Genomic DNA, 27,920 nt, shown 5'->3' with positions numbered 1-27,920 from the left:
CAGCTCTTTGGCATCAACTCAACTCGCCGTGTTTGGAGGAGGAGGAATGCTGCCTATGACCCCAAATACACCATCCCCAGATGACAGGACAACTGCACCGCATCAAAGGGACGATGGACGGGGCCATGTACCGTTAAATCTTGGATGAGAACCTCCTTCCCTCAGCCAGGGCATTGAAAATGGGTCGTGGATGGATATTCCAGCCTGACAATGACCCAAAACACACGGCCAAGGCTACAAAGGAGTGGTTCAAAAAGAGGCACATTAAGGTCCTGTAGTGGCCTAGCAAGTCTCCAGATCTTAATCCCATAGAAAATCTGTGGAGGGAGCTGAAGGGTCAGCCACAAAACCTTAATGACTTGGAGAGGATCTGCAAAGAGGTATGGGCCCAAATTCCTTGAGATGTGAGATGTGTGCAAACCTGGTGGCCAACTACAAGAAATGTCTGACGTCGGTGATTGCCAACAAGGGTTTGCCACCAAGTACTAAGTCATGTTTTGCAAAGGGGTCAAATACTTATTTCACTCAATAAAATGCAAATCAATGTAGAACTTTTTTGAAATGTGTTTTTCTGGATTTTTTTGTTGTTATTCTGTCTCTCACTGTTCAGATAAACCTACCATTAAAATTACAGTCTGATCATTTCTTTGTCAGTGGGCAAACGTACAAAATCAGCAGGGGATCAATAATTTTTTCCCCTCACTATATGTTAGGACTTATGTAAGGCGTTACTTGTAAACTTATAGCACATAATAAAGGTGCTGCTGTAGTCTTTGTCTTTTTTTTGGTATCTTAATGTTGGGGTAATTTAAAAAGGAGGCATAGAGCAATGAAAGTCCATAACAACTGGAACATGGCCTTCCAATCGTTCAAATGATGAATTTTTATTTGCTTTTGCTCTGACGGCAGCATCAGCATTCTGCTGCTCTGTTGGTCACCAGCCAAAATGACTTGTACAACAGGTTTTGTGACCACATTTCCATGTTCTGCATCAGAGGTGTGAAGTAGGTATTCCAGGTGAGTGATTTCACTATACAAATGAGGAATGTATGTTGTAAGAAATTGTCTAAATGCAGTAAAACTCTGAACAAGTGCCTGACAAAATTGTTTTTTAAATAGAAAACCGAACCTCTGTCTGTCCTTTACATTTGATCAAATATCAGAGAGTGGTACTTCCATTACAGTCAAAGGTCTCTCCCTGGGTAGAAAATCATCACTCACTTGTTCATGGTTATCCACCATCAAATGACCAATGATAGTTCATTTGCTGATGGTTGATGGTGATTTTATGGGGTGTCAGTATGAGATACAAAGTATCGTTTGTAATCTGTACAGATCTGTACAGAAGTCCTAGGTGTGTTTACCTGTGAGACAGTGGAAAATGTGTTAATTTTTTAAGCATTAGATTTTGAAATACTACTGTCCTGAAAACAATTTCATTACAGCTCTAACAAAAATAAATAAATTAGGGCTGTCAATCGATTAAAATATTTAATCGTGATTAATCGCATGATTGTCATGAGTTAACTCGTGATTAATCACAACTTAATTGCACATTTTTATCCATTCTAAATGTACCTTAAATTAATACTTTTTTAGTTTTTAATACTCTAATCAACATGGGCATGGACAAATATTGAAATGTATGTTGTTTATTAGTGAAACCATTAATTAACACGTTAATTTTGACAGCCCTAAAATAAATAAATAAATCCCCACATGATTAATTAATATATGATGGTTCTGCCACTTAAGATGCTGCAGTGATTATTGAGACAGAAAATTAGTCTAAAGTGAAAATTCCAGTGTCAATTACACACAGATACATAACAATAATTAATCATTTATGTTACATGGAGAGCATTGTGTGGACTTCATTTATTGACAGTGTAATTATTTTGATTTGATTATATTTATACACAGATAAGACAAAACAGTATGACCACCTGACTAATTTGCTCTTGTTAATATGATCCTAGTCAAAAATATGTTCTCACTGATTTGAGGCAGTGGCATTATTGTTTATGCCAGACTGGCTGGATGCTTTGGCTTTTCAGTACATAAATACATATCATGCAAAATACAGTCTCTCTTCTGAGATTCAATTCTGTACCAGGAATGTATTCCTCACCAGACATTCACACAAAATAAATTCTCTTTACCTTTTAATTATTGTAATTAGTAGTACAGTAGTAACATTGATTACATAAAGCACAATAAAATATGGTTATTTATTTTTAATGAATATAACATAGGTTCTCTCAAGATGATTGTAAAGAAATGTCCTGTGTTTGATGTGTAATGAGTAAATACATTTTTATAGTAAGTAATGTGGTTTGCAGTGACATACAGTACAAAAGAATCTTTAGTAGATCTTTTATTAGACTGGTAGATGAATTGTTCTGTGAACATTTTTACTTGCTTACACTAGTTAAATAAAGATAAGTAGCACAATATTGCTAATGGTAGCGTAAACGTACATGGATACATTTATACATATCATTCAGTAATATAGCTGTAAAGTTTGCTTAGCAATTTTGTTGCTATTTCCACTGCCTCTTGTGCATCTTCGGTTTTGAACTGTCCGTTTGGAATGTGGGGTGATGGGTGGAGGTTTGGGTATTGAGTTTTCTTACCATCAACTCCAAGTGCCCTCAAGTGATTCACAACATGGGGCAAATCTTTAAGGTAGGTAGCATACTGTGATACTTTCTGGGCGAGGCCTACGATGGTGGGTATAATTCCAGGATGCTGTCCATTCCTTCTGAACTCTGTGGCTATTAGAGCTTTTTCCACTGCCTGATGCACTTTAAAAAGACACCACTCTGGGCTTGGGTCATATCTATTGTCATTCTTAGCAGCAAAAAGGTCACACTGTGCTTGTCTGTACCAGCGTTTAGCTTCCTCTTGGTCTGGTCTTGGGGTTTTTTGGAAGTGGGACCAAAAATTATATTGCCGTCTGAAATTGTTCTGATAAAACCGCTCCCGTCCTCTTTTGTGACTTCTAGCCTCATAGTTCCATCTATCATAGAAATTGCTGAAGTTGGCCCAGTGTGTTGTGTTTGGTTGTGTAGATGTTTTGTGTTTGGTCTTTCCTTGCTGTAGATCTTCAATTCTGTTCAGCAAATATTTAAATGCTTCATTGGCAAGGTCTGTGTTGTCTGGGTTCTTGTCTGGATGCCACCTTAAGTACAGACGTCTAATGGCCTTTGATTTGTCCTTGTCTGTCATCTTCCAGATCTCTTCTAAGCTCTGGTCAATCTCTGTTTTAACCTCCTCCAAAGTTTGTGGTAAAGGCCTCTTTGGGGATGGTTCAGACTGTGATGGTACAGACTGTGAAGTTTCAGACCGTGATAGGTTAGTCAAAATGTTTACATCTGTGCAGGTAACATTCCCAACTGAACTTGACCTTTTTTCTCTCTTAAACTGATAAAGGTCAAGGGAGCTAACTTCAATGATATTTTCATCTCCAATTTGAATTCTGTATCGTGACGGATTTAGTTTGGTCTGTCCTAGAGGCTCATCCAGACACTCCACAACAATGGCAAAAATATATTCATTTTCCAATTCATCTTTACTAAAACCAACATACTCCCCTTTCTCAAAATTGTTGAGGAGGTCCATATCAAGGGAATCATGCCATTCTTCTGGTATCGGAGTTCCAGGGCTTGGACGGAAACTAAGTCCCCCATCACTCACAGTGTTACGAACACCATAATTTTCCAAGGCCCTTTCAACATCTTCCATGTTTTCACATAACAAAAGATGTCCCAGTACTGGTAGGCTTAACGAATTCAATGAATTTTGCAGAAGCGCATTGATTTCTTTGGTAAGATACATATTGACCTCATTCACCACTTTGAGAGCCATGTTATCATTGTGCTTCAAATAGAAAACACACTCATCTTGCTGTTTTTCCACATAGACCTGAGTTTCAGTCTCAGTACCTTCTAGTGGCTGGTGATTTAACAAAAGTTCAGTGATTAAATTCTTGCAACAGACAATTTGAATTTTGCCAAATATTTTTTCACACATATGTGCAGCTTCAGCCTGTGTAATGGTGCCTTTGGTTTGATCTCTGATCAGACATATGAGACCATGATGGAATTCATGAGAGGACAGACGTTTTTCAAACCAGCCACTAAATTCACATGACTTTCCATAATCACAGTCTTCCACAAGTGTGGAAACCAGATTCACAGAAATTACTTGAGAGAGCAGTTTAGGCTGAATTTCTTTAGGAAGCAACTGCAACAGTTTTTGATGTTCATATGGATCTTTTTTGAGGTGACACTCATTTAGTTTCACAAGTAGCTTCAGTTTTGTTTTCAGTGAATCCTCTAGTCTGTTGGCCTGAAAGAAGGTGTCGTTGAAAAACAATGTGCTGGACTCATAGAGTTTTCCATCTGTCGATGGGAGGTATAGAGTGATGTTCTGAAAGTCAGTTACTGTTCTCTCCTCGTTTATCAGCATGAAAAGCTGCTGCACAACACGCTGAACAGTTTTCTGCTGGTTTGGTTGAAGGGTTGTCTTATCACAGCACTCTGTATAGATTTCCTCAAGTACAGTGCAGAATTGTCTGACAGTAGGCTTTTCATCAACACCAATCTTCTTGAAGAATTCTGCATACATTGCATGTTTTGGTTGTATGGGGTATAGGTATGGCCTGAACTCATCAGCATTAGGTAGTGTCAGGAGTGCTTGACTAGCTTTCACAAGATATGTGTCATTTTCAACAAGAACAAGAGGAACATTAGCCAACACAGACTCATTAAAATGCACAGATTGTAGATAGGCATATGATATCTTGAACACTGTAGCTCTCGTCTCTACCAACTGTTTTGTTCTGCACTGAGATCTACAGATATTTTTTAGGTTCTGCATGACCTGCTGTGAGGGTGGTTCATCCAAGGCTCCAGCCTTCCTTAGAGCATCTAACTGTTTTTGATTGAAGTCTCTTGAAGGCAGTATTAGCATGGCAGTCCATATGAGATATTGATGATCAGACTGCTTTTCAAGCAGTGATTCTTTGATGGCAATCATGTCCCGTCCTTGGGCAAATGCATTGTGATAATCACAAAGTTTTGATCCAATCTGCACAGCCACGATGAATTTTATGGTTGCGATTCTTAGCATTAAATTTGATTTTTTCTCATCAGCTAAACAAAGAGCTGTATTTAGCACAGTTGCAGATCTGTGTGTTATAATGTGCAGTTCAGTGTCACCTTTAGCATCTGATTCAATTTGTTTAGCAAATGCTATTATCTCCTCTTCAGATACTTTATGCTTTAGTCCAAGGCTCTTGATGAGAGATTTTGCTTTTTTACTATTTTCAAAAAGTTCCCAAAAAGTCTTTGGGACAAATTTGTCCTTTGGAAGCATAACTTCATACAGGTTTACCTCATCATCAAAAAAGTATGAGGCCACTTGAAGATAGCCGTTGATGTCCTGAATAAATCTTACATCTCTCAATGCTAAGGCAATGCTGTCTTTATGGTCTTTATAGTCATATCGTTGGCTCAGGTCCACTAGCAGTCTTATCAAGTCAAGAAGCTGGGTGTGATTAAGCTTGTGTACAGAAGGAATCACAAATGTTACACAGTACATTAAATCATCCAAAATCTTAATGTTCAGACATTTTGACAGGCTGACATTTACAAGGTTGTGTTTGAGAAAAATGCAGCCACTGTGATCAAACATGAACAAGCCTGGAAAGATTTCTTGAAAAACAGTATTCAAAATGAATACATTGCTGTAAAAATCAATTCTTTGACGATTTCCACAAATGGTCTGAAACAAAGGCAAAGATTTAAACATTCTCTGATACTCATTTGTGTTTGTAGAGCCAGATTGTAGGAAGAGTTGAAGCTCATCACTTTCATCACCAGAAAGCTTCTCAAACTCTGAATGAGAAACTGTGTCCAGCTGCTTCAGAACAGCACTGCTGTCAGTGATATTTAGCAGTTCTGGCTGTACATATCTGTACACAAATGTACGAAGCCCTAGGAAAAAATCAAGGTCTAATGTCATGGATCCAAGCTTAATGAGAATGGCAGAAATGCGTTCCTTTGGCTCATGAACAACACAGTGTAGATTTTCAATTTTTTGCAGAAAGCAGGTTTCTTTTTGACCTGGATAAATGACAGGCAAAATCGGACTGCCGGAGAAGTGTTTCTTTATTTCACTAAAGACATGATTTTCCGTTTCACCTGGGGAATTCTTCTTTTTGGCTTCATCATCAAAAAAGTTCCACAATTGCTTCAGCCATTCTTTTGTTTCCTTTCCTGCTGTATGAAGCCTGTTTGTTTCATTAAGCAGTGAGTGTTGAAGTAGTTGTTGAAGAACTGGCTTTATAAACTTTGCTGCCACTGGGATGCTTAATTTCTCAATATATTTTCCCTTTTGCAGAATAGTTTTGTGGCAAGAATTAACCTGATAATCTGCAAATTCTGACTTGTGTTCCTTAAAAATGTCAGCAAATTGTGAGATCAGTTTTGGAGAATTGGAGCTGAACTTCCTCAACATTTGATCTTGGGTGAGGAGGAGAGGCAGCCCATTAAGGTCAACAGACTCTTTATCAGCATTTTTAAGGCAAAATTTCAGTAGATTTGAACATGCTTTTGAATCTTTGATTAAAGTCTGGTTGATGGGTAATGGTAAATCATCTGTAGATTGTGAGAGATCATTCATTCTTTTCTTCTTCAAATAACTGATCACTGATAAAGGACTCACTTCAGCCACTTCCACACCTGCAGTCTTAAAACTCTGCCAAACTTTTTCCATTGGCCATGAATATGGTACCAAGTTCATGCCAGTGTGCTCTAATACTTGAAGAATACTATTGTGGCTCTCTGTTGTGAAATGAGGTGAATCTGTTGAATTGGGTTTTGAAACACTTGACCAGTTAAATGTGTACTTTGGACCAGAGCCATGCGAGGAGTTATCAGTAACACTTTCAAGTGTTGGTATCACAGGAAGGTTTCGTTGATTAATTGACCTGTAGACTTCATTGATCATATCATGCCAAGCTTGGACAACCTCCTTTGACACAAAGGGAAAGTAGTTCAGACAAAAGTTCAGATGTGATTTGAGATTTTCGATCTTCTTGGGTTCACCCTTTTCAAAGCTTGAACAGATGTGTGTTAGAAGGTCAGCATACAGAGGTGCAATGGTCTTCAGTTGCAGTAACTGATTCCATCTAGTCTTTGAACTCTCACCATCTTCTTTCCACAGATCTCTTCTAGAATGATCAACTTCAAAATTTCCATTCACATGGACAGGAAGACCAGTTATTCCTGGCAATGGCAGAGAACAAAAAGCTTTTCCATGAAATTCATTTTCTTTAGGTTTTGTGCCTAAACAAGCTGCCAGGCCTGCCTGAGGTACTTTGTCATGAGATTTACCTTCTTCTTGGATTTGAAGAAAGGATCCATATTGCTCTGCAATAATCCAGTGGCTTTCTTTTTTTCCTGATCTTATCTGAACTTTATAGAAAGCTTGGTGTGGAATTACAGTTCCAGAACTGAAGGAATTTTGAACATGGTTATGAAAACCTTCCCTTTGCTCCATTGTGCTCTCTGTTACTTTTTTCTCAATTAGGAAATAATTGGCTTCACTTCCATCCTTGTTGATTTCATGGAATTGTATTTTTGTGATGTACTTCAAAAAGAGAATCAGTTCCTCTGGATCTGATTTTAAAGCCTTGAAAAGATCCATAATTTCATCTTCTTTAACGGCATTTCTAGATATTTCTGATTCAGCTGCCATTTCTTCTGTCCTGAGTGGAAATCTGAACATGGTTCCAGAATTAAGAGGAAATTTTTCAGGAAGAAAGGTATGGTAAACATCCTGGAAAGAATTTTTAAAAATGTCATCCATTGAATACATGCAGCCTGGTGACTCCTTTGTTCCAGCTTCCACATATTTCAGATTTGGATCAGATATGCAGAGATATTCATCACCACTTAGTATAGATGGACAGTCAGTCAGCTGGTAAACAGAATTAAAACCAAGACCATATTTCCCAGTCCTACCCAAAGTGCCATGTTTTCCTCCTTCTCCTAGTTGCTGAATTCCTATCAGGTCTTCATTTGAGAATTTCTTGTTGTTGTACACACAAAGTGCTGGGCCTTGAAGCAACTCCCATCTTTTCCCAAATGTTTTTGTAGTCCCATGCTTTCGTTTGTCCCATACAAAATGGATTTCTGTTGCCTCTGCATCATCAGCATTCTGAATGAGTTCTTTCAGGATATCTTTCTTGGCTGGATAGGCTTCAATTATGTTTTTTATCCGAACAGTTAGTTTCTCGTGTTGTCCGAACTCCTTAGCAAAGGGTGAAAACTCACTGACTAGATGATTCTGTAGTGTATGGTGTCTTGTTGTCACTACACCAAAACAGCATGCAACCTCTCGAGGTATTAGTTTATGACAGAGGGTTACCCCAGCATGCACTGGCATCCATGGAGTGTCATTAAATTTCAGCTTGCTTGAGTTTGTTAACACACCTCTTTCATCAGGCATTAGACAGTTTTCAACAGTTCCATCTGCAGCCCCATACAGCCCTTTTATAAGTATGTCTAGACAGACATGAAGCTCTCTCTTTTTCAGTGGTTTTGAAAAAGTACTAATTTCTTCAAGGACAGCAACAAATTGCTCTGCTGTAAACTGTGTTTTGATGCCAACACAGTTCCAGAGATTCTCAAATTTGGACAGGATGGTGGGAAGAAAATAAAGATAGGGCTTCGCCTCAAATTCACCACCTATGGCCACTGATCGCACATTTACAAAGTGATCTTCAATCAAAACAAATGGAATTGATTGTGCATGTTCCAGAATAGCAGTGGGATCACCATCATTCAACAAATACTTGTTGAGATAGTCATAACAACTTTTGGCAATGTTAAGAAGTACAGAATTTTCAAATGATTTTACATGATGGTGTACTTCTTTAAGTTGTCTGAGTACTGTCTCAATGGGTGGGTTCTTCATCACCCCCAACTTTGTGAGAACTGGGTCATCCTGCAGGAGGCCTAGTTTTGAAACATCAACAGTGAATTCTGTCATGTTTACCAAGTGTTCGCACTTGCAGACATAGATTTCAGATGGCTTTTTAAGTATGGTCATCACTTCATTGTGCTGATTGTTCCCCAGAGCAGGAAGAAATGCTGTATGCTTGAGGGTTTCCCAGTGCAAAGATTCAACATGACAGGACTTTTTCATTGAGTCAAAGAGACACTGCAGACGTTTGTATGCTGTATTTCTGTCTTTAGCCCAAACTTGGGAGATTGTCTTCGCTCTCTCTATAACTTCCTCTAATGTGAGTACATCAGTCAACATTCCCAAGCCTGACAATCGATGCATCCTTTCTGGAGTGAAGTAGTCATTTTTGGTATCATCTAGAAAGCGACCCTCCTCTGGCTCATACAAGCATGCTACTTTCCCATGAGGGTTCACCAGTTTGTTGGTGAATTGAAGTGTTTTTACTTTCTGTGTTGGAATGCATGCATTACTTTTCAGCAATGTGTCAACTTTATGATCATTCAAGTCTATGGCATTTAATATAAGAGCATTCCTGCAGTGTGCATCCATTTTGCTCAAGTTCTTGAAAACTAATTGATAAAAGTCAAACCAGCTAAAAGTTCTTTCCTTTACCATCTCACTGAAGCCACATTGAATTAAATTATGCCTTACCCAGGCTGGCAAAGGGACAGCACAATAGTTTGGTTCGGTATATTTTAGGAACACTTCCATAGCAAGTTTTCCAACTGCCTCATTTTCTTGAATACTTGGATCAAGAAATCTTGCATTGTCGAAGGAGCACCAGGTTTTTCCATTACTCAAGAGCTCAAGGGATCTGACATTCGGACTCTGTACAATGGCTGAGTAAAAAGCACTAACCAAAGTTTGAAATGCTTTGTTTACTTCTTCGATATTAGGCCAGAATTTGTAGTAGTCATAGTTTTGAAGACTCCCATTTTGGGATATTTTCTTTAACTCAAGCAGTGTTGTGATGTAGGCTGTAGCAACTGCATCTTGGAGTAATGCTTTGTTCCACTCCAGCTTTTTGCCACTTTCCCACAGAGCCTTCCTGTTTGATGTGACTGCAAAAGATCCATTGATATGAACTGGGAGGCCTGTATCAATAGGAAGAGGAAGAAAACAGAAAGCCTGGCCATCTGCAAGTCTTTCATCTGTGGACCAAGTATTGTCTGATTCTCTTTGTAGAGGTACAGCAACTCCTCCAATAGGCAATGAAAATTTGCATTGATGCTCTTCTCTCTGAAATATTCTCAGCGAATCCTTTGTTCCAATACATGAATAAAGGAACCAGGAATGGGTGCTAGTTCTCTCTGCACATTCACAAACTATTTCCACAATGTTTGCAGTAAAACAGTCAACAATCTCATAGTAGTTTGTGTCAAAGTTTGTTTTCAGAGTTTCCCTAATGTCCTGTAGATGCTGTTCATTTGAAATTTTAATTGGACATACTACCTCTTTGGAGATTTTCAGGACTGTCTCGATTGGGTCTTGTTTAAAGATTTGAAGAGACAGTAACTTCATGTGCTTAAGAAATATCAGAGGAGTCAAAGAACCATCTGTTAAATGTTGCTGAAAAGCATTTATGCTTTCTATGTCATACACCTTGGAGCTAATTTCTGACTTGCAGGCCTCCTCTGCTGTGCGAAATGGTAGTTTAATCAGAGTACCATTGTAATATTTCTGGTTACTGTTTGACAGATCACAATCAAAAATCCCCTGATATGATTTAAACTGACCAGGAAACCTTCTAAACAGTCTTTCTTGGAACAAGTCAAGTTTAATCCCAGGATTTGATTTGCTGTGTATGTGCTTTTCCAGATGTGTTACATTTGGATCAAGAATGAGCAGACTTTTTCCACTCAAAATAGATGGAATATCTGTCACATGGTAAACAGCATTGAACCCTAGTCCAAACTTTCCAATTTTCTCCAATTTGTTTTCTTTTGATGCAGAGCCAACTCTAACAATGTTTTTCCAATCGTCCTCTGAGAACAGCTCATTGTTGAAAGCCCAAAGACAAGGACCATTGCATAGAGCCATACCATCATCAATTAGTCCTTCAGAAGGGTGTGTTCTGAAGTCCAGCATAAATCCACAGGTACTCGCACCAGCATCTTCAGCATTTTGTATAAGTTCTTTAAAAATGTCACTTTCATCATCATATTCTTTCAGTATGTTTTTGATTCTCTGAGTGATTGGCTCTGTTTGACCACACTGCTCAATTCCTATTATCTGTGGTTTTAAAATACGGGTACTTAGAAAGGGAACTTTCATCCATCTTGCAGTGATAGGTAGCACCTCCTCATGAATGACATAGAACTCCTCTTTATCTTGTTTTAGGTCTTCTAACCCATCATCACTGATATCACAAAAAACAGTATTTTTCAAAGGCTGTAAGGTAAAGTTTTGGTTCTGTGCCTTGACTGGTACAGGCGTACTGTCCTTTAAAGTCTTTTCATTCTTCCGCATCCAGTCAAGGATGGCTGTTGACAGTTTAAGTTCAGAGGGTTCTCCATAAGGTGGAGTCCTGCCATCAATGTTGTCTTTAATCTCACTTAGTATGGCTTCTATTTCTTCATCAGAAAGTGTTTCCTTTACACCCCACTCTCTTAGGAGATCTTCATATTGTAAAAATTCATCTTCCACTTTCTTGATGTAAAGGCTAAGATCCAGTTCCGCTGGATAGGAGAGCACTACTTCCCGAGGTGACACAAACTCAGTCTGGCTCCAGAGCCAAGGAATGCATTTATTGTTCATCTCCTTTCTGAAATGTTCAGTGTTTTCTTGCATGAATTTGTATGTGCTGTGCAGCTTGTTTTTGAACTCATAATCTGTATCTGGGTTGACCATTGTTGGAGCTAATGATATCAGTACACCCAGATTCTCCAAGACCTTTTCAGCTGGAGGAGGACTATAAAGGTCAAGTTTCTGACAGATACTCTCATTTAGGTCTGAAACAAGTGGCATGACATACCCTACAATTGCAGAATATTTTGAAGCCCTTATTTCAGTCGGTTTATAGAGATACCTCTTCTGGCTTCTTTTACTTTTAATTTGATTTGGATTTTCACAAGGAACCCACTGCAACTGAAGAAGATCTTGTCTCTCCTCCTCAGAGAATTTTGATAGCAAGTCATTTTTATTCAATATCCTTACAAGAACATCAGCCTTTTTAAAAACACTGTTTTGTGAGTGGGTGCAACAGTTTTGAATTTGTGAGGCAACATGAAGTACATTTGCTGGTGACAATTCTTCTTCTTTTGTCTGTAGACCAAGTTGTTTCAAGCTTTCTAGCATCTTTGGTGACCTATAAACTTGCGGTGGGAAAAAGTCTTCCTCAAAAAGATCAAGGAAGGTTTTGTTTGTATGGTCAAAAACACTTGATGGTCTTTTGCGTTCACCCTGGTCTGTCAAAATGAAACTGAGATTCTTGCTTTTCATGAGCAATTCTTCACTTTGGGAGAACAGAAGATGTCCATTATTTAGTATCCAAGCCATTATTTTTTGTTCATCCTCTTTGTTGAAAAGCATGTCATCAATGCAGTCCACCAAGTAAATGGCTAACTGAGCAGCGTCCAGAAGCTCAACTTTTAGAAGAGTCAAAAGTCTACGGTCAGCTTCATTTGCACACTGGACTGTGGTGTCAGGTACAGGTAAATCCCTGGGAATTGCTGGGTTGGACATTAAAATTACTGCTTGTTTTGACTCAATGGCAACATATTTTTCAGACATCAATCTGAAAATGGGCAGAGCTGATAGCAAACCTTGCTCTACATCAGAGACACAATCTAAAGAAGAGATATAGGCTTTAAATTCTTCTTTTTCATGAATTGTAAGAGAGGCAATGCCATTGACAACCTTGTCTTTGTCCGAATTCAAAAGAATTTGCAGGACATTCCTTGGGGATGGTGTTAGTACATAACTTTTGATGTCATGATGCTTCAGACACTCATCTTTCTTAATGACAGTGCCTCCAGTTGCCTTTACCACTTTTTGCATTTGATCTGACAAGGTGAACTCTCTGCTGCTCTGAACAATTAAAGTGGATTTCTCCTCCAATCTTGCTAACATTCCAATACTGCCTGCTTGTTGAAGTGGTTCCAGGGGTATTAAAGGCATGCCAATAAAATCCCTTAGTTCTGTCCAGTGAGTGTTTAGAAACTTCCAGAATTCTTTCAGCCATGTCTTTGGTGGATGATCATCTTTAACAGAATTCCACCTCACATGACCTTTTGTCTCTTTCCAGTCTTTGGGTAAGTGTTTCTTGGCAAAAGCAGCTACATTGTTTGCATCCAAATTAATCAGTTGATAGAGCTTAGAATCTGGAATTAAACAAAGCAGATATATAATTCTCAAAAGAACTGTATTTGCATTTGTGCAAATTATTAAATAGTATTTATTAATTATGGATGTCAATTTAAGCAATATAAATACTTGTACAGTATAAGGTTCAACAAAAAAACTGCATACATTTGATAATTTCTACATTAGTCTGGTTGTAATATGCCTAATTGATAGTGTGTTTATGGGAAATATGTTACAGCAGTTACAGTGAGAAATGATATTAGAAAGATGTTAAAATAACAATAAAATTATCATAACTCTGTTAAGAAGTGAAGACTGTAGCAAAAGCATCCCTAAGTATACTGGACTTTGTTGGTATAGGATGCTGAATTGCTTTTATGGCCAACATAAAATGAGACTTTATGAAATGACCATGAGCATAATTTACAATAATAGAAAAGACATCATTTCCATACCTGACATAGCCATGCGTCTCAGATGATGGGCCGTGTTGCTGTTCAAATCATCAGGCAGAAATCTCTCTTTGCAAAAAGGTAGCAACACTCTGGACAAAGAATATCCATGTTACTTTGACAATACACAACACATGAAGATACAATAAACAAGAGTCATAAGACACAATAAAAAAGACAGCTTACCGTGAAAACTTCTCATTGTCAATCAGAGCAGTGTCCTCCTCCCGGTTTGTAAAGGACCTGAAACTTCCATCACTAAGTGGCAGAAGCTGTAGACCATTTAGTTCTTCATATCTCCCATCGCTGAGCACATACTCCAAGATGGACAATTTCTCATCCTTACCGATCGACTCAATGTCACTTCTGTGGAGCACAGATCTAACAAAACCCGGTGTCACCCATTTCAGAGTGTCAGGATTTGGGAAGGTTCTCTTTATGCTGAGCAGAACATGGTCAGGAGCAGTTACAAGGTTTTCTCCTTCCTCCATCAATAAGCAAAAAACTGCAGACATTATATCAGTGTCAGGATAATCATTTGGAAAAACAGCATCTGAAGCAGCCATCCATTCTTTCTCATTTTTAGCTAAAGAAAAGATTTCTTGATTTTTGGATAGTCGTTGAAAAAGGTCTTCTGCAACTTCATTCCATCGTGGCCTGTGTTCCGTCTCTCTCAGATCAGGCCAGAGATGGTACACAGCACTTACAGGAAGTACTGACTCTCTCGATAGTTGGATACTGTCTTGGATTATCTTGAGATATACATGAGGAAGAACCTTCTTCATTAGAAGCTCATTCCACTCTGCCGATTCATCATTCTTCTGATCCTCTTCCTGCCACTTGATGTACCTTCTGTTGTCTGTAAGACCAAAGCATGCATTAATGTGAACAGGGAGTCCTGTCATGTTTGTTTCATTGTTTGGAAGGGGCAAGAAGCAGCTCAGTCTTCCACTACCGCATGCTCTGTCTTCATCACACTGAAATGCTATGTCAACCTGAGGGTAAAAACTTAGTTTGCCAGCAAGTGCATCAATCTCAGGTACACATCCTTCTGTTAAGCGACAGGCTGTCACAAGCCATTTGGTGGTTGTTTTTTCTTCACATGGTGAACTGCAGGACACTGTTTTAAAGCTAGTCCTGCCTTGCAAACAGTTTCTTCTGAAATCATCACTTTCCTGGAGAGGGCTGGATGGAGATGATGCAGAAACATTCATCCTAATGGTGACACGGCCATTTGAGTCAATATGCCACAAAGAAATGGATATGACTGATCTTAGAAACAAAACACTAATGTCTGCATCTGGAATGAAGCTGTCAAAAAGTTGGGTAGCTTTTTTGGAATCATATAAATTATCAGAAATCTCTGAGGCCTCATGGCGCAGAGGAAACCGAAAGAGTGTTCCTTTAAAGTAGCTCTCATTTATTATCTTCTCCCAAGCACCATCATTCTCACAGACTAGATTAACAATATCCTGAAAAGGTTTGAATTGATCTGTGAATTCCAAAAGGTGCTTTTTGTCCTCTTCATCATCTAGGGACCAGCGGTAGCCCTCACGGTCATCATCAAACATCTGCTTTTGTGGGTCAAAAACTGCAAGGTGTTTGGAGCTCAATACACATGGCAAATCTGTAAATTAAAAAAAAATCTACAAAATGAAAGAATATTAAAACAGGTTTTCTATACTAAAAGTCTTCTTTCTAAAATTCTTTTATCATTCTAACAAACCTGTCACTCAATCACCACCATGTTGACCAAAACTGAAGTCATTTTTTATGAAGTAAAACATTTTAATTGCTAAAGACATTCAATAACCAGGGAGACATTGTGGCTAAGTGGTACATTTGCTCCTACTTTCTTTTACGGCTTGAATGGCTTTCTCAATAACAAACACAGTTCCACAAATCACTTTTCATTTCACTTCTTGCAAGAATGGTGCATATTCGCAAGTCATTTTTTGATGCTGATGCTGTTTTCTTTAGCTTATCGTTTACAGAGTATCTCATGCTGTTGCACAATTACCAATTTTCATTGTCTTGTTAATGGTTGGCTAGGATGCCTAGTGTGTGATAGTAAGAGGTTAAAGACATATAGTATATAAGAATATTCAGCTGAATTCTAAGGTTAAATATTTTTATAGTTATTGAAATTAGAATGTATTTATCTGACGCTAATAATATTCACAGGTATTTTCATGACAACAAACTCAGGAGTTGTATTTTAGTCTTAGGATTAATAGTTATTGATTTTTAAGCATCTTCACCTGTAACATGGTAAACAGAATTGAAGCCGATCCCAAATCTCCCCACTTTGGTTGGATCGTCATGTTTGATGCTCCGTCCTGCTCGCTGAATTCCTTCCCAGTCCTCCTCAGTGAAGTCTGCATCATTGAATGCGTACAGAGCCGGTCCTACCAGAGCAGTGAATTAATATTAAACTCAATCCAAAATGAACAACTGAGATGCACTGACTAAATGGAATATGCAGTTAGACTTTAGTAACATTTGGTGAAAGTCAAATTGTGCCTACTGAAATGATGGTTTTTTAACTACATGTTCAAAATTCAGTCATTTTGCATTTTGCATAGATGTTCAAAATACAGTGGGTTTTTTTTTGTCCAACATTATTTTTGCCTACAGTTAATCAAATAGCACTTTACATCCCTGGTAAGCAGAAATAGATCTCTGAATGCATGTTGAACCATGAGGTGTACAGACTACAGCAATAGAACATCACTTCATGTTCCACTCTTAACACTGAGAAAATCACTGAAAAACATATTACCTTGTTTTGTTTTCTGACATTTTGTGCCAGAAACATTTCACATATGTATAACCGAACTGAACCATTCCTCTTGTTGTTGTCTTAATAATTCTTGTGCAGTTGTCACCTGTATGGTGGTTTGTCCTCAACACAAAGAAAGGTCATGACATAATTCTAAGTAATAGGTTAAGAAGGAAAAAATCAAAGACATGAATGTGGGCCTGTATACATGGACCAAGAAGAAGGAGCTGGGGAATTCCCACGATGGTTTGTTAACAGCCAATGGAACAGAGAAAGTTATAAAAGGTGTTCATTAGGTGATTGCAGCAAGGTGTGTTTGATTTGTTTGATGTGCACATGATTTAGGGGCCACTGGTAACTGTGAGCATGAGCAGTTCAAGTGGTTAAGGTTCTTGGCTGTTGATTTAAAGGATCAGAGTTCAAGCCCCAGCACCACCAAGCTCAACTTCTGGGTAATTGAGCAAGGCCTGTAACTCCCCACCCACTCCCACTGTATCATAGCTGTGAGTTAAGTGAGACCTGTATACTGTTGTTGTGCTGTTTTGTTGAGCTTTTTGAAAGTGCCCTGAAAAACACAAACTTAATAGACTGCATAGCTAAAATTTAGCTTGTCTCTCAAGTCTTCCTCCCCACTCTAACATACTGGATTCTACAGTGTTGCTGAAACCTGGGATCTGTGGAAGATTCTGACACTTCCATGGAAGATCAACAAAGCCATCCTCTAACAAACCTAATTACCAAATGCTCCTTGGCCTGTTCTGGAGCAGTGTGAAACTACTGCAGCCCACCATATTTAGGAATGGACCATCGCTTGCTTTCGATCACCAAATAGCTGTAGTTATGCACATAGCTATTTCTATTTCAAGGGGGTGGTTCTGCAATACTTCAACCAGATATCTGAGAAGAACCACCAATGCTTCTGGTCACTGTAGCTCCCTAAAATCAGCTACCCATTTACTGTGTCTGCTGTCAGTGGTGGTTGATGGCAGAGGAGTGGGATGCAGAACAGTTCATGGTACTGTAATTTGAGAGTAATAACTAGTCCAAGATTCTCCACCCCGCAACGCCCCAACTTTCTACACAGGTAGCACTTTCCATGCTCAATAGGACCAGGGCAAAAAGTAGATTTACGTGGACAGTGGGAAAGCCAAGCATTTCCATAATCAGTATTACCTCATGAAATTGGTAACACTGATCCAGAGCCCTGACACACATTTGGAAACTCATGATTTGTGAAGGTGAGGTGAGGTGTTTGCGAGTATCCACTAGTGGTGGTGGGTAGTTAATTCTTGGGACAAATTGGCCAGGGTTTCAGGCATTTGTGAAGATAATACAAAGTAGGTGTTCCAAAGCACACATCCAGATTAGTCAGTTAAAAAGCCTTCATTCCAATGGCTATTTCATAGTCAAAATATAAATAAGTGGGAATAATGGGTTGCCCATGCATTTCAGCAGGTTGCAATTTCTTCAGTTTTCAACACACATAAACACAAAACTGCTCTGTTATACAGCTAAATTAGACACATGTTCAGGTGAAAGAACAATGTGGCTAGTGTCAAAATGACCAAGGTGGAGTATGTCTAAAGCTATATATAAAATTTTCAAATTAAAATTAAAATTTTTATTTATCACATACAAAATCATACACAGTGTTAAAGTGTATAGACAAAAAAAAATTAGGAAGATAGATAAAATATTTAGAAAAAATAGAAATATAAAAAGTAACAGTATAGAAATATTAAAAATATGCTACATTGCAAAAATCCAATAAGATATAGGATATGCATATATATAAAAATACAATATATACATAATGAGATAAATATATAGATATAAAAGACATAGAAGACATAAATATAAAAGACATAAATGAGTATCTGATTATAACAGGAATGTTAGGGGGTAAAGTGATGGTGCAAAAACAAAGTGTGAGCTATGCAGAGTAGTGCAATTATTGTATGTGCAACAGTCTGCTGAGGTTGATTGTCTTGTGTGAGGAAGTCCAGAGAAAAAGTCCAGGTTCTGGTTGAGGGCCTGAATGGCCTGCAGTAAGAAGCTCCTCCTCATTCTCTGTGTTTGCCTTCAAGGAGCGGAAACATTTCCCTGACCGCAACAGAGAGAAGAGTCCATTGTTGGGATGGATGAGATCCTTCATTATCTTGCTGGCCTTGGTCCAGCACCACTTGCTGTATGTAGTCTCCAGGTCAGGAAACTCAGTGTGGATGGTATGCTCAGCTGATGATGCCACCCTCTGGAGAGCTTGCCTGTCCTGCTTGGTGCTGTTTCCAAACCAGGCTATGATGTTTCCTGGCAGGATACTCTCAATGGTGCAGGTGTAAAATGTCTTTAGCACCTTTGAGGGCAGTTTAAAGTCCTTTAGGCATCTGAGATGGCTATTGATAGCGAGGGGCTGTTATTTCCTATCCTGCTTTGTACTGAAGTCCACTGTCAGCTCCTTAGTCTTGCTGACATTCAGGAGGAGATTGTTGACCTGGCACCATGTCTCCAGGTTTTTAATCTCCTCTAGATAGGCTATCTTGTTGTTGTTGGAGATCAGGCCCACCACCACAGTATCGTCCGCAAACTTAATGATGTTGGTGGAGCTGGAAGTGGCCACACAGTTGTAGGTGTACTGTGAGAACAGCAGGGGGCTCAGAAGACAGCCCTGGGGGGCTCCAGTGCTGAGGGTGAGTGAGGGTGAGACATAGTTGCCCACCTGTACTGCCTGCGGTCTGTCTGTCAAGAAGTTGGAGATCCATCGACACAGGATCTCCAACTTAGATGTGAGTATGGAGGGAATTATGGTGGTTTAAGTTCCTGGGTGTCCACATCTCTGAGGATCTGTCCTGGCATCTGAACACCTCAACTCTGGTTTGGAAGGCGCAACGGCGTCTTTACTTCCTAAGGAGACTGAAGAAAGTTCACCTATCCCCCAAGATCCTGACCAACTTTTACTGCTGCATCATTGAGAGCATCTTGACGAGCTCCATCACAGTGTGGCATGGCAGCTCCACGGTGTGTGAAAAGAAATCACTGCAAAGGGTTGTGAAAACCACCCAACACATCATTGGCATCCAACTGCCTGCCATTGAGTTTCTTCACCACAATAGATGTCTGCGCAGAGCACACAAAATAATCAAGGACTCCACCCACCCGAGTCATAAACTGTTCAACCTCCTTCTATTCAGGAGGAGACACAGGTCCATTGTCTCCAGAACCAGCAGGTTTAGGGCCAGTTTTTTTCCCTCAACCATAAATCTACTGAACTCTGTACTACACCGCTAGGACACTCATGTCTTACTACACTTCCACTTTACACTTCTGCTCCACCCTGTACATTCTGTTAATATAATATTTTTCACTGTTATACATTCTGTTGTACATTCTGGTATAATATAATATTTTCTCACTGTGTAATATAATTAATGTACATATTGTCCATTTCATTGATTACACCTAGTTTTTTTATCTATCTGTCTATTTATATACATTTATATATACTTTATTTATACATACCATATACTATCTGTATATACACTGTATATTATCTGTATATTATGTTACTGTTGTACATACATTGTACATAATGCACACATTTTTTAGCACAATTATAATTACACCTGTCACTTTATCTGCTGTAAATACAACCTGCACATACTTTTCTATGCACACTGTGACATAGCCTTATTTATCGATGTACATATTTACATATTTATCTGCACTTGTTCATTTGAACAATTTCTACTATTTGCACTTCTGGTAGATGCTAAACAGAATTTCATTGCTATGTACCTGTACTATGCAATGACAATAAAGTTGTATCTATCTATCTATCTATCTATCTATCTATCTATCTATCTATCTATCTATCTATCTATCTATCTATCTATCTATCTATCTATCTATCTATCTAAACGATGAACTGTAGTAAAAAAACAGCATTTTAACATAATTGCCCTTTCTGCTGTCCAGGTGGCTCAGGGCTGTGTGATGGAGGTGTGCGATGGTGTCCTCAGTAGATCGGTTGGGCCAGTATGCAAATTGTAGCAGGTCCAGGGTGTCAGGTAGGGAAGAAGTGATGAAGTCTCTGATTAGTCTTTCAAAGCACTTCATCACTACTGAGGTCAGGGCTACTGGGCGGTAGTCACTGAGGCAGGAGGGCTGGGGTTTCTTGGGGACAGGATTGTGGTTGGTGGACTGTTTGAAGCACGTCAGGATTATAGACTGTTCCAGGGAGAGGTTAAATATATCAGTAAACACAGGAGCAAGCTGGTCAGCACAGGCCTTCAGGACCTGACCCGTGATGCCATCTGGTCCTGCTGCCTTCCTGGTGTTCACTCTCCTGAATGCCTTTCTCACGTTGGGCTCCGAGATGATGAACGTGTTTTCCTCTTCAGTGTTCTCCGCATGCATGTTGCTTATCATGCTGTTAGCACTGCTAATGCTGTAAACTCTGTGAGCTGCAGCCTCGAAGCGAGCGTAAAAGGTGTTTAGCTCGTCTGCCAGAGAAGCGTCCGCATTCACCATTCTGGAAGAAGGTGCTCTGTAGTCCGTTATTGTTCTTAGTCTCTGCCACAGACTCCTAGAGCCACTTTGATGAAATTGTTACTCTAGTTTCTTTCCGTAGTGCCACTTTGCCACCTTCACCACTCTGCGCATGCTGTAAAAAGGAAGATGGCAGCATGGTCTGTTTTCCCAAATGGTGGATGTGACTGCTTTGTAGCTGTCTTTGAACTGTGTAGCAGTGGTCTAGTGTTCTTCCAGCCCTGATGGGGCATGTGATATGTTGAAATTTTGGTGCTGCGTGTTTGATGTTAGCACTGTTGTTAGCAAAGTCCCCCGCCACAATGAGCACAGCGTCACGGTGTTGTATCTTGTGAAGAGTGAGAGCTTCATGCAGCTCCCATAAAGCAGTGTCCGTGTCCGCCTGAAGTGGGATATAAACAGCACTGACTATGACCAAACTAAATTCCTTAGGAAGGCAGAAAGGGTGACATTTAAAGGTCAGAAGTTCCAGGTTGGGTGAGCAGGAGCATGAAAGAGGTGAAATGCTTGTGCTGTCACACCAGCTGTTGTTTACCATCAGACACACTCCACCTCCTCTTGTCTTTCCTGACTCCATTGTTCTGTTCATGCGGTGAACCAAGAACTGAAACTCGGCCAGCTGGATGGTGTGGTCCAGTACCGCTGGGATCAGCCATGTCTCGGTGAAGCAGAGAAGGTTGCAGTCCTGAATGTCTCTCTGAAACTTTACTTTGGCCCTAAGGTCATCGAGCTTGTTTTCCAGAGACTGGACATTGGCTAACAGGATGCTAGGCAAGGGAGCCCGGTGTGCGTGTGCTCTTAGCCTGTTCCTGACAGCGGCTCGTTTGCCCCTCGTTCACCACTTCGGGTTGCGTCCTTTGTTCTTCAGAATCTCGCTCAGCCAGCATGAGTCTGGGTTTATAAATGGTGGTAGGTGAGTAGATCGTAAACCAATAGAAATAAGAGTGTCTCTGTCATATGTAATAATGTCCATTGTATGGGTTGATATGTTCCAAGATGGTCCAGATGGAGCAGCCCCCACTGAGACATGGACTCGTGTCTTGGTGTTGCAGCTAGGGCAAACAGTTGAAATTGAACATTTTTGTTCATAGAAGGGATGAATGGAGAGGTGTTTAATTAAATTTAATTTGTGGTTATGTCCATAGGCAGAAATACTTCTTTATTTAAGATTATTGTTTTTTCTGTTGTGTGACCAGAAAATAATCATTCACCATAAAAAGAATAAACTTGATTTTGTGTGTCACTGAACTTGTAAGTGATCATTACATAGTCATCACAGTATAAATGATCATTTTTTAGAAAGATACATGGCTAATAAGTTTTGTAAAACAATAGCCAACTTCAAGGCATTCATGTAAATGTAAATATCTATTAACCAAATAATAAAATAATAGAAAGGGTGTAGTGTGTCTCTTTTTATATTATTCCTGATTTTTGTATTTGGAATATACAATTTGTAGCTGAACAGTAGTATAATGGTAGTCATGTTGGGAGTAACTGTATTGGTAGCTGTGCTGCCAGTTATTTACTCAGGATTTTTCTCACACCGTGTACTTGCCATGACTGGAAAGGTCTGTTTTGGTTTTGTAAATATTAATATAAATACCTTGATACTTTCCCAGTGCTGGGCTCCACACGCTGCCTGTGCCATATCTTCTCTCATCATGAATGAACACGGTTTTTGATGCTCCGGCATCATCTGCATTCTGTATCAACTCCTGTTAAACAACACATTAAAAGCTCTCTCTCTCTCTTTCTCTCTCTCTCTGTTTCTAATTTAAAGACTGTATAAAGGCAACATGTTTTGGGTTATAAGTGGTTATTAAGGATTGCAAATTAAATATAAAGAAATATGAATATTAAGTTTTAAAAATTCATATGAAGTAGTTATAAATGAGATGTATAAAAAAAATGGAAAATTAATTTAGTATCAAATTATAATTCAGAGAGGATTTCATTAGTAGGTGCAAAAAAACTTTTTGTACTTACAAATGTATACCTTGTAAAACCTATTCTGATTTTTTATGTTACTGTAAAGCTGCTTTGAGACAATGTCCATTGTTAAAAGTGCTATACAAATAAAGTTGGATAGAATTAAGTTAATTCTAAGGATCATTAATTAAGTGAAGTTAAAAAGTGATGATTAAATATTAAAGGTCATGCAGGATTATAACAATTTATAAAGGATTGTGGAGTATTTATAGAGAACAATAAAGGAAATAATTACAGCATTATACGAAGGACTGTAAAATATTAAGATGTAACTAAAAAGAAGTATGTGAATACTGTATGAAGGATCAAGGAATTATAAAGGAATTGTAAAGAGGGTTTATGAAGGATTTTGAAGGGGATATGGAAGGTTAAGGTTCATATAAGGTCAATATGAAGTATTAAAGATGATAAAGTATTACAGAAGTGATTATGCAGAATTATTAATAAATATGAAGGATTATAAAGTAATTAAAGAAACATGACACAGAGGAATATAATCATGTATAAAAGTTCTTATGAAGAGTTATAAACAACATTATGTAATTAGTAGTAAGTAATTATGAAAAATATGAAGGAGTTAACATTTAACATTAGCAGAAATATGTTATGTTTTACTTTAAATATCAGAACAGTCATGATTTATAAACACACTTAACATTTTCACCTTCAGTATCTGTCCTCCATCAGGGTAGCGTCTGAGAATCTCCTTCAAGTAGTCGATAAATGGTGGCGCTGTGGCTCCAAATGCATTTCTTTAGAGAAGAAAGTTAAAAGTAGTGTGGGTTGATTGGATTTTTTTGTTGTTGTTGTTTTTTTTTTTTTTAAATATCTCAATTCATACATGTCAAAATGTAGATATCAAAATAAATCCTCAGTTTAACGTGCTTACACACATTAACTATCTCTGAGGTCAAATGCAGCTTTTTAAAACACCCTCATTATCTTTATATTGTGTTGAATAAAGTAATAAAGTTACAATGTACAGGAAAGACAGTATAGCTTTGTACAGTTTCCACTGCCTTTGGATTATGAAGTAATTCATAAAAAGTTTATGAATAATTTGCATATTATTATTTATAACATAATGGATTTTTTTTAATAACATTTAGCCTGAACATTTCCACACCACACCACTAGATGGAAACCTCCTGTGAATTTAAGTGAGGTCTTATTTAAGGCCTGGTCACACTACAAGACTTTAACCGTCGGCAGATCGCTTTGCTGTTCAGACCACATGACTTCACTGTATGTCTTTTTGTCCTTGTGGTGTTCACACTACGCGACGCTTTGTAAATGATCCACAAGAGGGGGTCACACACCACACCATCTGACAACAACTCTTGTCACTCAACGCCTCAACGCCGTCCCCAAACCACGTTTTGTCATGAAAACACACGCGACAGGTGGATCCGGAAATGACGCGAGACTTTTGGTTGAGGTTTGTTTTGAAAATGGACGTCGGCAGGAGTCTCGCTCTAGATAAATGTTCAATTATTAAAATAAATGTTGTGTCCACACTATTTTTGAAGCCATGTTGCTGCTGCTGCTTTTCTTCCGGTGACCTCAACTCTGGTGACTTGCTCTCTCATTGGCTGGAGGTCGTTGAGTAGTTCACACATAAAGATTGCAGAGCGCTGATCACCCGCTGATTTTCCCATGATCTCAGCCTGATCTGTCGGCGAGCTCGTTAATTTGCAAATCGGGCTTAAAATCCTGCACGACTTTTCAGTCGCCGACTAGTTTTGCAAAGTCGCCAACTAGTTTAGCAAAATCAAGGCAAAGCGGAGTGCGTGCATGTGAGTGATCAATAGCGCAGAGTGAATGACCAAAAACTCGATCTGACCGAGTCACTGATGATTGCTGCAGTGTGAAAGGAGCTCTGACTGAAACATACCTCGCCAATGACCTACAGCCAATGACAGAGTGAGATACAGGGCAGCGGGCAGTTCAGGGAGGAGTTATAGACCACAATATCAGCAAGCATGGCTTCGGTTGGGGCACATTGTTATGGTTTAATAGAGTTTATAGGTTTTTATCAGACAAAAATGCCTAAAATATAGTTATATCAGAATTAATAAGCTTTACAATTACATCAAACAGAAACAAAGCAGAAACATTTGTTTGACCAGCAGCATGAGCAGCAGCACATTGCAAAATTATTCATTTGTTCAATTATGCAGAACGCACAATCCTTGTTCCATGCACTGAGAATTTGGATGGTGAACTGTTTGCGGGGTAACATTTCCAGTCTTCCACGAGAACTCTGATCTCACGTGTGATCTTACTTTATTTCATTATTATTTCTCATGTACGTTCGGTTGTGAAACGCAGTTTGCGGACCAGACAGAGTTGTCTGTGATTCTTCCTATTGTGTAGTCATGCAGTGTGAAAGCTCCTGTCACCGATCCATTGTGTAGTGTGAACACAGAGACTGAAGTTGTTGTGCAGTGTGAAAACAACAGTGATCCGATGACTTTGTTCTTACATGATACTGTATATTATTTATTTTTTTCCCCAATACTTCTTAGTATTGTGTGCAGCCCAGCCTGCATTGCTGAATGTATTTAATAGGTTCTCTTCTAAAAATGGGTTTGTGATCAGAGAATATAAAAAGTTGGAAATGTCTCAAACATAGAAAGCAAGAAATCAACTTTTGAGAACATCTGAATCATTCTTCATTTTGTGGAATAAATATCAAAGATAAACTGAATTAATCAGTGTCAGAGCAAAGCATACAAAGTAAAAAACTATGCACAAGGGAATAACTCAGTGAAAAAACTCCCAACGCAGCCATCCAAATGATGCTGGTGTTGAATTCATTTAAATGTGTATATGGCTACCTGTAATGAAATTCTATATTGCTCGGTTAAAATTTCCTTCTGACCCACAAGAACTTGCTGAGCAAAGATATTCACCATGCTTCTAAGGTCTGTACAACCTTCAGTCCTTTCTTTGCCTTGTCAACTTGTACCATTACATCATCAGCCATTGGTTGTTTTCTAACCTGCACATTTCTCCAGCAAACCACCAGATGGGGCCATTATCGAATTTCGAAAAATCTTTATTTTTTAGCCACACATCTTCTTAATCTGTGATATGAGTGTTACAGATGTAGAACAGTCTTAATTTTTACAATCTGCCCCTTTAACATCACACACAAATATTGTTAGAGCGTTAAGGATAAATCCGCAACAGTACGGTGTGATATCTGCTTATGCAATCATTACACTGTAATTAGATTAGTGTGTTTGTGTGAAGTGACTTTTCTCAGATCACTCACTTTTTTATTTTCTTCTTGTTTGCTTGTGGTAAAGACATCGCTGCAGCTCTATGTTCTCCTGAGAACACAAAACACATATAACACATCCACAGTTTGATTTTATTTACTTAATTATCATTTTACACAAACAGATAATACGAGGACTAAAACACTGCGGCTGTGAAAGGGAAATAATCAGTGATGGATTGTAGTGGAGCTACAATGCCGAAGGAATCAAGCAACTTCCTGTTATCAGAAACAGCAGAATTTCTTTTTCCCCCTCAGTGCTGTTGAATTCTGATCAGTCAGAAGGTATTGATTAATGGAGAGTCTGTCTGTAGCTTTATCCCTTGATGATGAACAGAAGATCAGATTCATCTTCAGACCTTTTGCAAATGAGTGAGGATAAAGTTGAGAGGAATTTGCAAAATATTTGCAAGAGCTTTCAGTTTCCAGCATCCTAGTTAGGAAAATAAGCTCATGTGGTGGATGAAGGTGTGGTGGTGATGGTAAGAGATAGTCCTATATAACTCTATTCCAGAGTGCATCATGCTGTTTTTTGTACTTTTATCAGGCCTCTAGATTTTACATCCAATTCTGAATGAACATTAAAGAAAGAATTAAATGGTGGATGAAAAAAACAATAATTGAGCGTGAGAGTGACCTTTGGAAACACAAAGTTGCTTTGGTGTACCTTAGTTGTCTAGTTTTTATGTAGTTATTCATTTCTTTTTTTCATTTGTTTCTTTTCTTTTTTATATTCATATTCAATGTCACGGTATGATATCTATATGATATAAAGCTACTCTGCCCTGAAAAAACACATAACAATAACAAGAGGCTTGGTTTTGTTATGTGGTTTCAATGTGGTTTAAAAGTGGTGTTCTTGCACTGTCCATATCACAATACATTTACTACTACCAATGTTACTACTACTACTATTATTATTATTAGTATTATTATTATTATTATTACCACCAACAACAACAAAAAGGAGATCTCAACTCACCTCACATACTATTGCATATACAAAAATAAAAATAAAAACAAGTGCACACTAATCACAGGAGAATTCCCGATTATTTGGACATTAAATAATTAAAATATTTATAATAGTGATAGAGGATGCAATTGAGCATAGTCAAGCATTAAGTTTAAGCAAAATTAAAAGTTAATTTAAAAAATTACTTGTTTCTTGTTATTGTTACAAAAAAAAGAACAAGCAGCAATAGCGAATTAATGCACATGAGTAACGTCAGTCTTACCTCCTGACGGTCATGATGGTGTTAATGAAGAGAGAGAGGACGTCAGGTCTGCTGTGCTGGGATGAGAAATGTCTCTCTCTGAGCTCCACTCGGCTTTTATACGGACACAGAGTTTCACTTTCCTGAGAACAAAACTTGTACTGTGAAAATGAAAACAAAACCCTAGGCAAGTGCATGCTGAATCATTTTTTATATTAAATAATGATACTGGATGATCAGAAAGCAGTTACATGGGGAGTTATGGGGATCAGAGAGAGAACACACCCACATTATATCTCTTT

At 38.5% G+C, this 27,920-nt stretch overlaps 1 protein-coding gene across 2 annotated transcripts; it reads right to left on the bottom strand.

The window, feature by feature from the left end:
* Nucleotides 1-1,771: 1,771 nt before the first annotated feature.
* LOC131354709 (sacsin-like) lies at nt 1,772-27,718 on the bottom strand. Of its 2 annotated transcripts, XM_058392664.1 has the most exons (8): nt 27,640-27,716; nt 26,396-26,453; nt 23,780-23,867; nt 22,730-22,841; nt 16,058-16,204; nt 13,983-15,423; nt 13,800-13,888; nt 1,772-13,361 (listed from the first exon to the last, which is right to left on the bottom strand). In XM_058392664.1, exons 2-8 carry the CDS (start codon nt 26,431-26,433, stop codon nt 2,500-2,502), a joined length of 12,777 nt encoding a protein of 4,258 aa, XP_058248647.1. In that variant the 5' UTR covers nt 26,434-26,453; nt 27,640-27,716; the 3' UTR covers nt 1,772-2,499. The 2 variants fall into 2 exon arrangements, with proteins under 2 accessions (XP_058248647.1, XP_058248649.1); XM_058392666.1 differs by lacking the exons at nt 1,772-13,361; nt 13,800-13,888 and having other exon boundaries at nt 15,248-15,442; nt 27,640-27,718.
* Nucleotides 27,719-27,920: the final 202 nt, after the last annotated feature.

This window comes from Hemibagrus wyckioides, linkage group LG06 (genome assembly GCF_019097595.1).
Source record: "Hemibagrus wyckioides isolate EC202008001 linkage group LG06, SWU_Hwy_1.0, whole genome shotgun sequence".
Lineage (NCBI taxonomy): Eukaryota > Metazoa > Chordata > Actinopteri > Siluriformes > Bagridae > Hemibagrus > Hemibagrus wyckioides.
Note: the sequence above shows the minus strand (reverse complement) of the source record. Positions and strands in the feature narration are given on the sequence as shown.